Genomic DNA, 12,873 nt, shown 5'->3' on the forward strand with positions numbered 1-12,873 from the left:
ATGGATATTAAAATTACAAGGGTAGGCGAACAACAAAAAATTCATTCGCTGCCTGGCTAACCTGGAAAAATAAACTATTTTATCAATATTGATTAGCACAGCATTTTGTTCAAGTCAACCACAAAATATTTCCAAATGCACAGTTTTCCATCTTGTCACGGATTTCAACAGTGAAGTGTTGGCATCTCATCAAACATCTCTTCAAACCTGTAAAATTCTAAGGTCAGTACATACTTCAAATGCAAACAGGAATGAATGTACTTAGCTTAACAAACGCAAGTATAACAAAGTTTAAAAAAAAAAAGAATAATGCTTACATTAATTGGGAGTAGCACGTATTGTAAAATATCAAGACATACAAAATATATTCGCCAAACAAACGTTGCATGCTTTTTTATGCACATTCCATTCATTTAACAAGTTTACAACCAATTTATATCATCTCTTGTACTCAATACTTACCCTTACTTACGTGAATTCTATGTGAATTCCGATCAGTCATGTCATGAGGAAAAAACACAGCACCGTCGAACTTCTAAAAGTAACAGTCTAGAAAAACTATGTGTACATTTGTTTAAAGTAACAGGTATGTGTAATTAAGATGAACCTTAGATACGATATTTAGCTGTATCCAATAGAAATCAAGTCCGCCACATGCTACACCCCCTGAGTCGTCAGTCTTATGACGTATTATTTCGAGTCGCGTCTGTATATCAATTTCTTTAGGCATCTTCTAATATGTCGTTACGCCTCTCTCTTTCTCTCTATTTTCTTCCCTGTCACTGGTATGTTATTTGCCTTAATGTACTCCAATGTGGCCTTATTGAGATTTTCAACGGGCTCCCAAGTATTCTGACTTCGTGGAAATCCTTTCCGCTTAATGAGGTACTGTGTTTCACCGTTTTTCCTCACTCGACCTCTTAAGACCTTTCCTACTTCAAATAATTCATCTGTCTGGGACAAATCCGCTTGTCCTCCAGTCTCATTTTCTTGTTGCCCGTCACTTTCTGGCTCAATCTATTTACATGGACAAGTGTTTTTACTACATGACATGACATTGTCTGACACACGGCTTAATTTCACATTAACAGGTGTCGGCATATCTATGATAGTGAATGGACCAAGACGTGCTAACTTTTTGGTGCATCCTTTCGGGACAGCTGGATTGTAAACGAATACACGATCGCCTATTTGATATTTCACATCTTGAGCTTTCCTATCATACAATCTTTTCATTCTCTCTTTTGCTTGTTCTATATTCTCATGGGCTATCTCTTGGGCGACGCTTAATTTCTTAATCAAATTTTGAATGTGGTAGTTCATTGACGGGGATTTTATTACTGGGGACAGAAGAGCTACATCAATTGGTAAACGTGCCTCTTTGCCATATAACAGGAAAAATGGACTCATCATAGAGCTTGCGTTTGGTGTAACTCGTATACCCATTAGAGCTGAGTTAACAAATAAATCCCAATCTTTTTGATTCTTTGAAACATAATTTCATAATGTTTTCATAATCAACCCGTTTAATCTCTCTACCTGACCGTTAGTCATGGGGTGGTACGAACTAGTTTGGATTTTTGACATGTCTGTGTATTTGCATAACTCCATCACTATGTCTGAGAGGAAATTACTGCCTCTATCACTTAACAAAGTTTTGGGTACCCCATGCCTGCATATTATCTCATCAAAAAGCAATATTGCAATGGTAGGTGCTGTAATGTCGGGTACCGGGAATGCTTCTGGCCATCTAGTTAAACTGTCTATGAATGTAACCAAATTCTTATTCCCTCGAACTGGTAGAGGTGTTATGCAGTCAACAGACAAAGGTAACAACGGAGCCCTGAAATCTTTTGGAGGGTTTTTCTTTGTCAAGCATTCAACACAAGAACGCACGTAATCGACCACATCTGCGAACTGACCTTTCCAAAAATACTTCATCCGCAATGCTAAGTATGTTTTCTGAATGCCCCCATGACCGATTGTGATATCATCGTGTAAACTAGACAAAACTTTGTACTTCAACTTGTCTGGAATAACAAGCAAATAACCTTCTGAGTGGGGTGATTTCCTTCCTTTGGGGACATAAATATGATGTAAAAAACCGTCTATCATCACGTAATCTCCGATTTCTAACAACAAACGTCGAGCTTCTTTACTACCAAGTGGTAGTTCATCTGATGTCAAATACGCCATAATTGACGCAAGGTTCTTATCTTCACGCTGGAGTTTTAGCAATTCTTCTTTTGAAACAAATGACTGATAATTCTGACATTTTGACAAACGATCTGTGTTCTTTGTCTTCCCTTTAATTGCTAAAAGCATTCCACACTTATCTGATCTGTTGTCACTCTTTTTAGAGTTATCGTCAAGTACCTGTCCTGAGATGGGGTCTGACATCTGTATTTTGTTCAAACACGCGTCACTTGGAATTGAACTCTGCATTGTGTCATAAAGTTTGTCCAAGTCTAATTCTTCATCATCGTTTTCCATGTCGTAAGGGCGGCGGCTAAGCGCGTCTGCATTCGCGTGGTTTTTTCCTTTTCTGTGTTCAATAGTAAAATTGTAAGGGGACAAAGTCAGTATCCATCGACACAATCTTCCACGCGGTTGTTTTTGTGACAATAACCATTTAAGGCTATCGTGGTCTGTGATGACTTTGAATTTGGAATGCCTAAGGTAGATATCGAAATATTTTATACCTTGTACAACTGCTAATCCTTCCAATTCCGTGATGGGATCATTTTTCTCGTGTCTTTTTAAACCTCTCCCGGCATAAGCGATGACTCTTTCATTACCGTCTTGTATTTGTGATAGAACCATGCCTAACGCGTGTGAACTCGCGTCGGTGTACATAATAAACGGGAGATTAAAATTGGGATACGCAAGAATTGGAGCAGATGTAAGCGCAGTGTTCAGGGTATCGAAACTTGTTTGGCATTCTTCAAACCATTTAAATTCTTTCCCCTTTTGTGTAAGAGCTGCCAAAGGTCTAACTAAGCCGGCGTAGCCTTTTATAAACTTCCGATAGTAATTTGCCAATCCTAAAAATCCGCGGACTTGCTTAACTTTTAAAGGAACTGGGAATTCCCGCACCGCCTTACACTTCATAGGGTCAACATGAACCCCGTCTTTGGAGACTATGTACCCTAAATATTTGACTTCTTTTCGTGCAATAAAACATGTAGATGGCTTCAATGTTAAGTTCGCTTTTCTTAGCCTTTGGAAAACAGTTTCTACATCACGAAGGTGATCTTCAAAAGTGGGACTCGCAACTATAATGTCATCTAAATATAAGAAAAGTGTTTTCCATGATAAACCTCGAAACACATTTTCTACCATTCGTGAAAAAGTTGCGCCTGAACTTTTGAGACCCATCGGCATTCTGTTAAATTCAAAAAGACCGGCATGACAAACGAATGCACTCATCGGTTTACTTTTTTCTGATAACCCTACTTCCCAATTTCCACTTCGAAGGTCAAACGTTGACATGAATTTCGGTTTAATTGACCCCAACGCGTCTATCGTATCGTCAATTCTCGGTAAAGGGTAAACATCGTCTTTTGTAACCGCATTCAGCTTTCTGTAATCAATGCAAAAACGATATGAGCCATCTGGTTTTTGTACTAAAACAACCGGACTACTCCACGGAGAGACAGATGGTCTTATAATACCTTCTTGTAACATGTTCCCCACCTGTTCTTCTATAACCTTCCGATGTTTCGGTGACGTTCGATACATTTGCGAACGAATGGGCATTTGATTTGGGTCCACTCTGATATCATGTTCAATGCCTGGGGTCATTTTCAAAGGCTCCCCAGGTTGTTTAAATACGTCCGCATATTTCGACAACAAATCAACAAATTCTGCTTTTTGTTCACTAGTGATATCTGAATCACTGAAATCTGCATCAGGGACTTCGTTTCTTGTTTCATTCACCGTCGTCGGAGCTATAGTTCTTCCCGGCTTTTCTGTATCGTTTGAAAATTCAGTAATTTTTGTATCTTGGGGCAAAATTGAAAAATCTACTGACACTTGCCCTTTCAATGTGATTCGTGTGTTATTTGTAGCCACAGCTGTCGTTTTTGTAGATGTTATGATACGTAGTGATTTTAGAGTGTCGTGTTTCCGTAATAGGTCGCTATTCACAATTGTAACATATGATCCTGTATCTATCAAAGCACTAATTTTGATTCCATTGATTAGCAATTCTACAAAATTGTTTTTCCCTAATTTTATTTCCTTTTCACATAATGATCGAACGGGTGCCCCTAGAAATATGTTGGCAAAATTCACCCCGTTCTTTTCCAATTCGTGATTTTTGCTGTTCTAGGTTAAATTTCGGTTCCCATTGTAAAAGTTTTGCGTCCCTCGAGTATTTTGTTGTCGGGAATTTGGAAATGGTCTGCAAAATTTCTGTATGTGCCCAAATCTGTTGCATTTAAAACAACGGGGCCCCCCTGTAATCTGTTTTTGACGCCGACACGCAGCGTTTGTGTGCCCGTTCCTACGACAGTAAGAACAGTACGGTGTTCCCGCAAAGTGTTGTTTTCCTACTTGCTCGCGTCTAATTTCCCGGCGAATGTCATCAATTTGTTTTTCTTGCTGTTTCATTATTCGCTGGAGATTTTTCTCAATTCCAGAGACAGATGTTACGATCTCCGGCTTTTCGTTTTCAACCGGTATTGATGCAATTGTTTACCCTAATCGTGCATGATTTTGTGCTTCTTCTACAGGGTTACCACTTAATATGGAATATTTTTTATCATTGTTATTTTTGAGTGCTGATTAATTTTTTTTGGCTTGAGTCATTAAAAAAGTATGTCACAGAGTGATAATAACATCCAGTCTTCTGTTGTGAGATATTTTGGTCAATAATATTAAATCTGACATAAGATGCCATTCAAAAGAAAGGAACACCCCCAGAAAACCATATCAACAGTTTGATGTCAGTATAAACTTTAAGATAAGATATTAAAGAAAATGATAGCCTCCGAACAGTGATATGTTACACAGTCAAAGAACTCACTACAGTAAATCATGGAAAGTCAGTAATTGCGGGTATGACCTCCAGCAGCCGCTTGCAGCGACCTCATCCTACATGGCATATCCTTTGACACGATTTTTAGAGTTTGGGTGGGGATATCATTCCACGCAGTGATATTTGCCTCTCGCAGTTCATCACTGTTTACCGGCCGAGGACCATAGCTATTAATTCTGTGAGTTACTTCCGCCCACAGATTTTCAATTGGGCTCATATCTGGAGAGTTTGCAGGCCAGGACAGTTGCTGAACCCATTGGTTTTGAAGAAAAACAGTGATTCTGCGGCCTCGATGTGGGGTTGCGCAGTCGTCTTGGTACACAAAGTTGTTCCTGAAGATGAATCTTACCAATCGAAGCATTGTTTGCTGTAGAATGTCTCTGTAGGAATCCTGGATGAGGTTGCCTCCTAAAAAAACGAACTGGTTCTGGGCACCGACATGAAATACTCCCCAAACAGAGACGTTACCATCCCCTGCTTGCACCCTAGGCAGTACACAATCATTGTTTTATGCCCCTACTACACGTCGGTGGACACGGATTCGACGATCAACCCTAAAAAATCCATATCTGGCCTTATCACTGAAAACAACGTGATTCCAGTGTTTTGGCTGCAAACGCACGTGGTCCCCAGCCCTTTGCAGACGTCGCTGTATATGACCTGCTGTTAACAGTGGTTTCCCTACTGGCCTTCGTGCAAAATAACCGGCTTGCAGAAACGGGCGTTTCAATGACATTCTGCCTCTCTTTTCTGAGGACACTGGTTGTCTTTGTACGACCAGCACGGCCTCCACTAAGGAGAAGGCGATCCTGTCTTCTTGGTGTGATACGCGGACACCCAGGTTGAGGTATTGGAGTAGGTGCCCCTGTAGCAGCATTTCTTTGGAGGACTTCACAAACGGTTACTGATAAATGTTGAATAACCTGGCAATGGCTGTCCGTTTCTGGCCATTTTCTCTGAGAGCAAGAATCCCATAGTAAGCTGCGTTGCTTTGCTGTCGTACCATATCTTCACTAAGGTACCTGTCAAGTTTCAGAGCGAACCCTTTGTTGCTTCTCTAAACACGCTCCAAAGATTGACCAAACCCATGCGTTTTTATACAAGGGCAGAAATTGCCGAAAAGACCACCCCTCACATTTCTGACCACAGAACATGCAACTGCATGCATCAATTGTTTCTAGAGTTGTGTGGTAATTAGGTAACACATCTGGCTACACATGGAGTGACACCTCAGCTTTGGATTTAAAGTAGTTAGAGAGAAATTAAATATTTTGTAGAAAATTTATTCGCCAAAAAATAATAGTCCATATTAAGTGGTAACCCTGTAAATTAGATGGGTTTTGCGCAATAACAAAACGTTTTATTTCGTTCCGTAACCCTCTCACGAAATACGCGAGTCTGTCGTCCACACTTTTATTAAGCAGAGAAAAACGGTGTCGCATATCCGCGATGTAAACCTCGATGGATTCATTTTCTGCTTGTTTTCTTTCTCCGAGTTCGTGTTCTCTAGTCCATTTTGACGTTTGTCTGTCGAAATTGTTTTGAAATTCAGTTTTAAGAACATCGTAACTCGATTTTCTTGCGTCAGACAATTCGGATAGCCATATTTCAGCAGGACCTTTCATGTATAGCATAAAGGCATGCAAATTCCGATCTGGGGAATATTTATTCAAATTGCAGTAATTTTCGAACCTCGTAAGCCATAACCGGGCGTTTTCTGTTGAAAAGCCAAAGAATGTATCGATATTTGGACCCGCAGAAACGGAAGTTGGTTTTTCGTTTAATTCTGTAAGTTTTCTCTGAAAGAGGGTCATCTTTACCCATAACATCTAATTTCATGTGAATATCTTCTAACTGGTCTCGAATATCTAAAAAAATCAAAAGGTTCTTCCTTACCTTTCATTTCTTTTGTTTGTCCGGTAGCCATCTTCTTTTCGAATAGAATACGTTCGCGTCTGGATGTCTGTCTGGTGACTGGTCCTTCTCTATCTGACATCATTCATATCTAAAGTCTCTTTTTCTTTTTGCATCCTCCACCATATGTGACGACGTAACTGACTTTGACTTACTGGTGGCGCGAGGTAATAACTAAACAATTCCATGTTTTCCTATATTCTTTATTATCGCTTTCTAACTACGCTGTCTACAGTTTATTCCTCTCCGTTCAACCTCTTACATCGTTCTCCCCGTCTACATTACATTCTTCGCTTAAGTACAGTTAGGTCTTGTGAATCAACCAAAGTGACACTACAAAACACTCCCCGCTCTTATTCGCTGCATGCTGTCACTTACTAACGTTACAGGCCTACCAATTGCTCAATGGTACTGAAAATGATTTGGTCCAAAATGATCCAATATGCCGGATTTTCATACAAAGAGCGTGGTTGAATATCATGTTTATATTTATATACTGTGTTTAAATTATAGACGGAAACCTACACAAAGCGGGCGTCAGACACTAGTTTAGCAGTGTTCTTTACTGGCACGCTTCGCGAGTATGGAAATGGTCACTGCGCAAGATGGTACTTTAAGTTTAATGGAAATGAGTGCTCAAATCCGGGGATAATCGACGCATTCATCTATAACAGTGGAGATAACAATCCACAAACCAGGAGGACATTTGAATGTAAGCATAATCATTTTAGTTGAAACTCAGAACCATTTTTGGAAATAAAATTAGTGTTTTTATCATCATTTTGGGTAGTTCATGCTTAAAAAGTACCTAATAAATGGTCTCATTTCTAGTTTTTTTACGAAAAAAAAATTGAACCTAGAACCCGACAGACTAAAATCGTGTATTTAATAGTTTGAACGTGAATTAGAAGAAATAGAATTCCTTTTCCACAACAACAACAAAGTATGTGTGTGTTGAAATAAGTGTATTAGTTGTAATCATAGATGAAATGAAAAGTGTATAGAACTGGAAATGTGATGTTGATCTAGACGTGTAGGCCTATTACTATACTGTAGAGGGAGGAAGAAGGGGGCGGGGCCTGGAACTGTTCCTAACTCACAGTTATCCAGATAAATCAAATGCGTTATCTCTGGCATCGAAAATGTTGATATTCTTTTTCAGATTTTACACTTCTTTTTCAGATTTCACACCTAAGTAAACCTTTGTATTGATATATAATGGTGCCACTATTCAATCCGGTCATTTGTCGTTAGCTACAGGTGCTTTTCGGTTCACGTTATCGATATTATTGCTTTCAGTTTCTGGAATCTGTAACGGTTTTCCGGCAGGAAACATTACAATAAGTCTACACACAGGGAGTTGTAGCTGGACGGGTCCCCAACATAGCCCTACGACCGGCTGGACAACTATTTCTAGAATAAGAGTGGAAGAGACGAGACTTGGCTTGGACATCAGCGCTCGTAAGTATAGATGTCGCTGCGCTTCCAGTGTGATAACCGCAATAGTCCGAAGGTTCATTGGTCCGAATGTTCACTACAGAACCTTCGGACCAATGAACCCTTGATTAATAAACCGATGAAAATGTTACCTTTTTTCGGACCAATGGACCTTCGGACCAATGAACCTTCGGACTATCGAGACGCCCCCGGGACATACAGTTGTATGACATATTATTGTTATGGGACATATTATCGTTATAGACCAGTATAGTAGCAAAGGTGTTTTTAATATATTACAGGACATGGGATGTGGTATGGCAAAGGTAGCCTCCCCCCTGTTTAAATGTTATAATACCGTTACTATAAAATGTGTAGACATTCACCAACGACCTATCGTCAACATATTCTAGTTCCCCTCTGTGTCCTTGTATATACAGTAGCTTCACTGAGTATGTCGGGTCAACCCGTATAATGTAGCACGCAGCCATTCCCTGAGATACGCCACTGATTGGCTACATGCGCATGTTTAACCCTTGCTTTTGTTTCAGTGGTGGGAACATCGGGCATTTCGGCCCTAAGACTCCCCGTCTTCAACCGCCAGTACTGGTGGTACCCTGCCATTAATTTTGAAACGGAAAAGACAACGATCAAAGTAAGTTTGTTTCTTATCAATATCGGGGCAAATATCTGTGTGAAAAACACTTGTTTTTGTGTCAAATGTCAAATGGGTCTTGTTTGGCCAACTTGATTTGTTAAAAATTTCAAACCACCTTAGCAGATATATATGTCATAGGCCAGATCCCAATCTAGTCCACTGCCTAAGTGGCCCAGACCAAATCCCAATTAGGACATTGTCCACATCCCAGTTGTGTCTTTGCATTGTTTTAACAGCATAAGGAGCATGTAATATACAGTTGAGCTGCCAGTTTGGTCAGGCCCGCAGCCGGGGGGGGGGGGGGGGGGGGGGGGAGGGGGGGGGTTCGGGGGGTTCGAAAGAACCGCCCCTTTTGGTGGGAAATGGTCCCCGCTGGGTAAAATTTGATGTAAGTTCATGAAGTTTTTATGGAAAAGGTCCACTTTTTCAGAAAAAGAACCCCCCTTTTGAAATTGCTGGCTACGGGCCTGTTGGTTGTATACCATGTGTAATTAAATAGGGGATGTCATAGATCAAGGCAAATATTTTGATACTTACAGTTGTGGCAAATGAAATATAGTTGTATTCATCTGAGGATGATTTTTTAAAGACTGTTGCATAAATATTTAAAGGTAAAGCATTTTAATTTAATACAATATAATAATATCAAAATAGATTGATTTAAAAATATCCAGTAAAGGAACGTAAATCAAAGGTGTAGCAGCGAAAGCTAACAATGTATCATTTGTATAAATTTTATGACAACCTGTCCATTTTCCCAATAGTAAGTGGTCATTTTTATTACAAATGTGGATTTTATCCAAGTGAAAACATATTGAGCTCATAGTACCATTATATGTGTAGTGTTCTATGACATCCCCTATTTACTTACATATGCCACACAAACAAACTGGCAGCTCACCTGTAAATTACTTGGCAATTAACATGCTCATTATGCTGTTAAAAGAATGCACGGACGCCTGCCTTCTTCTGACTGACGTCGCACACGGGATGCTATCATACCTTTGTTCAAAACTATCTGAAGTTAAAATCATGAATGGATTTTATTTCAGAGTGAGACATATAGCAAGAAGTCTGCTCTTACTGCTCTGAGAGTCCTATGGAGTGGAGTCACCCGTCAGTTGATCAGGGGCCAATGTGCACGGTGGTACTTCACTTTTAACGGCACCGAGTGCAGCAATCCTGGCACCATAGAAAGTGTCAAATACACCTGGTACTATGATGCAGGAAACGTCGATTTGCACAGCCCATTTACAGGTATGTTTGAACCATAACTTACCTTATACTAAATTCACACAATTAGAGTTAGATTGAAGTAACAGAAATGTAATATTCCTTTCAGTACTTTTTCTTTGACGGGTGAATTTGGCTTGCTTATAGATCAGTACCCCTCCTTCCTGTCACGAGAGTTTGAGCACACATAGACAAAATTTTAATTCAATAACCATTCATTTCAGTACAAGGGACATGTGTGGGTCTGCCAGCTGGGGACATCACTTTGAATTTTGCCGTGTCTCATTGTTCCTCATACAGTGGGGAGGACGCCTGCACTGGCTGGGGAACTGCAAGCAACATGATGGCAGAAGAAATTTTCCTGGACACTTACTAAGATATTCGACTGTACCATGAAATACGTTGAACATCGGAACCTTTGGGTCTCTGTGAACGAGTATTAATTTGCATTACTTTTTTGTTTTCGTGTGCTGCTGTGCGTGACGCTGGAGCAGGTGTGGACTGGCAGTAGAATTAATGACCTTGGCGTTTTTGATTGTTTACAGTATTTTGTTACTCAGCTTCTGTCTGTTCCTATAATTTTATTAAGTCGAGAGTACATTTGCCATGCCATATCCGTACGGTGCACGTATATACTGCCCGTAAATCCCTTTTCGTGCCGCGTAGCCGTGCGAAATCGTACGCATTTACAGTCTCCGTAGCCTCTTCGATTTTGCCAAGCTAGTTTTTGACAAATTTTGAAAATCGTAAACCCGAGGGCCGTAGCACTATCGAGACGGCATTGCGCAGTTCCGGTATGGGTATTGTTCGGTGGACTTGCGGTGACCGTGGTGATGGCTGAACATGTTGTTGGTCACTTTCCCTTCCGCCTTTGGTGATTTAAGGAAGCATAACAATAATAAAAAAAACTTGGTGTAATGCACTTTCACGAATTTAAAGTTGTGCGTTTCCCCATTCCAACCACATTGGTGCTAAATATCGTAGGGATCTCGTCCGACAACGTATCGATCTTCAAGGAAGCCCCACCGAAGGCGTACAGCAACTGCACTGGGACTTAAAGGTCGCTTTTCAACCCACAAACCGAGTTTTCCTTTCGTGACTTCAAGGTCATGTTGCCCAAATAGCACGGGTCGTTACGTACACATAGCGCGTAGTCATTTAAGATGTCTAAAACAGTCGTATACGATTTCATCCGTGGCAAGTGTTATCTAGGCTTTAATTGATGTACATGTAACTGTATAGCTATCAATTGACTTCATTAATATGCATTTCGTATTTATGTCTGGCAAGGGGGTTCGATACGAAAATTTCCTTATCTGCTTAGGAAATGCAGAAATGAACTATCTCATCAAAAACCCATGTGAATTTGCAAATTCGAGCTGATGACATCACGGCAGCAATTTTGGGAAGAAAACTAATTTTGATTTCAAGCAGATCCATTTCATTTGAACATGTATCAAAACCATTTAAAGCCTATTTAATTCTACAAATAAGTAGTAAAATCCAGTACCAGGAAGTTTTCTTGAAATGCTTGCTTCAGATTTTATCAATTATAGAAGTCATATCTCTTAAACAATATATATATGGTAAACCGATCAGCATCTGACACGAATTGACAAAGTAGGAAAATTTACGATAAACGCTTGGCCTCTTTGGCTCTATTCCCATAGATTTTAGATCGATCTATCCCCGCGGGGAGTCTCACTAGATTATTTTCAGATAATCCGACTTAAATGTCCGTCCCGCCTACTACAAGCTGTAAGGGGATAATTAACCTTCGTGTCCGCCCGGCTGACAGCTATTTAGCGTGAACCCCCAGGGAGTTAGGTCGATCTAAAGTAGGTCGATCTAATCTATGGAAATGGGGTGTTTGTGTGAAGTAAGTGAGGGGGGGGGGGGGGCGAAAAAAAAAGATTTTTTGCTATAAATTAATTTACTTTTATTGCAGTAATATAATTATTTTACATAGAGGAAAAGGGGAAAGAACTATTTTGTCAAATGTAGGCCTTAATAACGTGTCGAACCCCCTTAATTGTGCAAAATGTGTTTTATTTTAATTTTGAACTAATTTTTTAAACAGGAATCTGTAATAACAAAATACTTTAATATATTTATTTTTATGTTAATTTTTAAACACTATAAAGGGAAACTTGGACTCATCCGCTCAACGCGTAAAAGATTATTGACGAAAAATGCATTTAAACACTTGGATCGTTGAGCTGAATTTATGTGAAATTGCATGCTTATTTTCTTTGAACACTTAGTTAAATGATAATTGCGATAGGTATTTGGTCAAGGCAAGCTACCAAGGCGGTGGGGATGGGGGGGCTACACCCGAGAATGAAGCTACATTAGTAGAGTGTATCCAGCCTCACAAGAGAAATCACTCGACCCCCCCCCCCCCAATTGTCCTTTGCTCTAATAGAACAATATTTTATCAAACTGGCAAATCATTTTAGATGTCTTACACAATTTTTGAATAAAGATGTAGACTTTGCGAGTGTTGAGTCTCTCTCTTTATTATTATTATAATTATTTTGCAAATTGCAACGCTCATTTATTTGTTATGTCAGATCTCGTGCAGAAAGTT

The 12,873-nt window shown here is 39.8% G+C and overlaps 1 protein-coding gene across 1 annotated transcript in view; it reads left to right on the forward strand.

Annotated features, from left to right (window-relative positions):
* Positions 1-12,777, forward strand: part of LOC106180490 (uncharacterized) — a 35,384-nt gene extending 22,607 nt beyond the window's left edge. The window contains exons 7-11 of the mRNA XM_087007813.1: positions 7,469-7,667; positions 8,255-8,416; positions 8,944-9,047; positions 10,103-10,307; positions 10,508-12,777. Coding sequence (XP_086863939.1) covers positions 7,469-7,667; positions 8,255-8,416; positions 8,944-9,047; positions 10,103-10,307; positions 10,508-10,659 — 822 coding nt within the window. The 3' untranslated portion in view covers positions 10,660-12,777. The remainder of the gene's footprint in view (positions 1-7,468; positions 7,668-8,254; positions 8,417-8,943; positions 9,048-10,102; positions 10,308-10,507) is intronic.
* Positions 12,778-12,873: the final 96 nt, after the last annotated feature.

The sequence above is a fragment of the Lingula anatina genome, chromosome 3, assembly GCF_051362555.1.
Source record: "Lingula anatina isolate TDL-2025a chromosome 3, LinAna3.0, whole genome shotgun sequence".
NCBI classification, from domain to species: Eukaryota; Metazoa; Brachiopoda; class Lingulata; order Lingulida; family Lingulidae; genus Lingula; species Lingula anatina.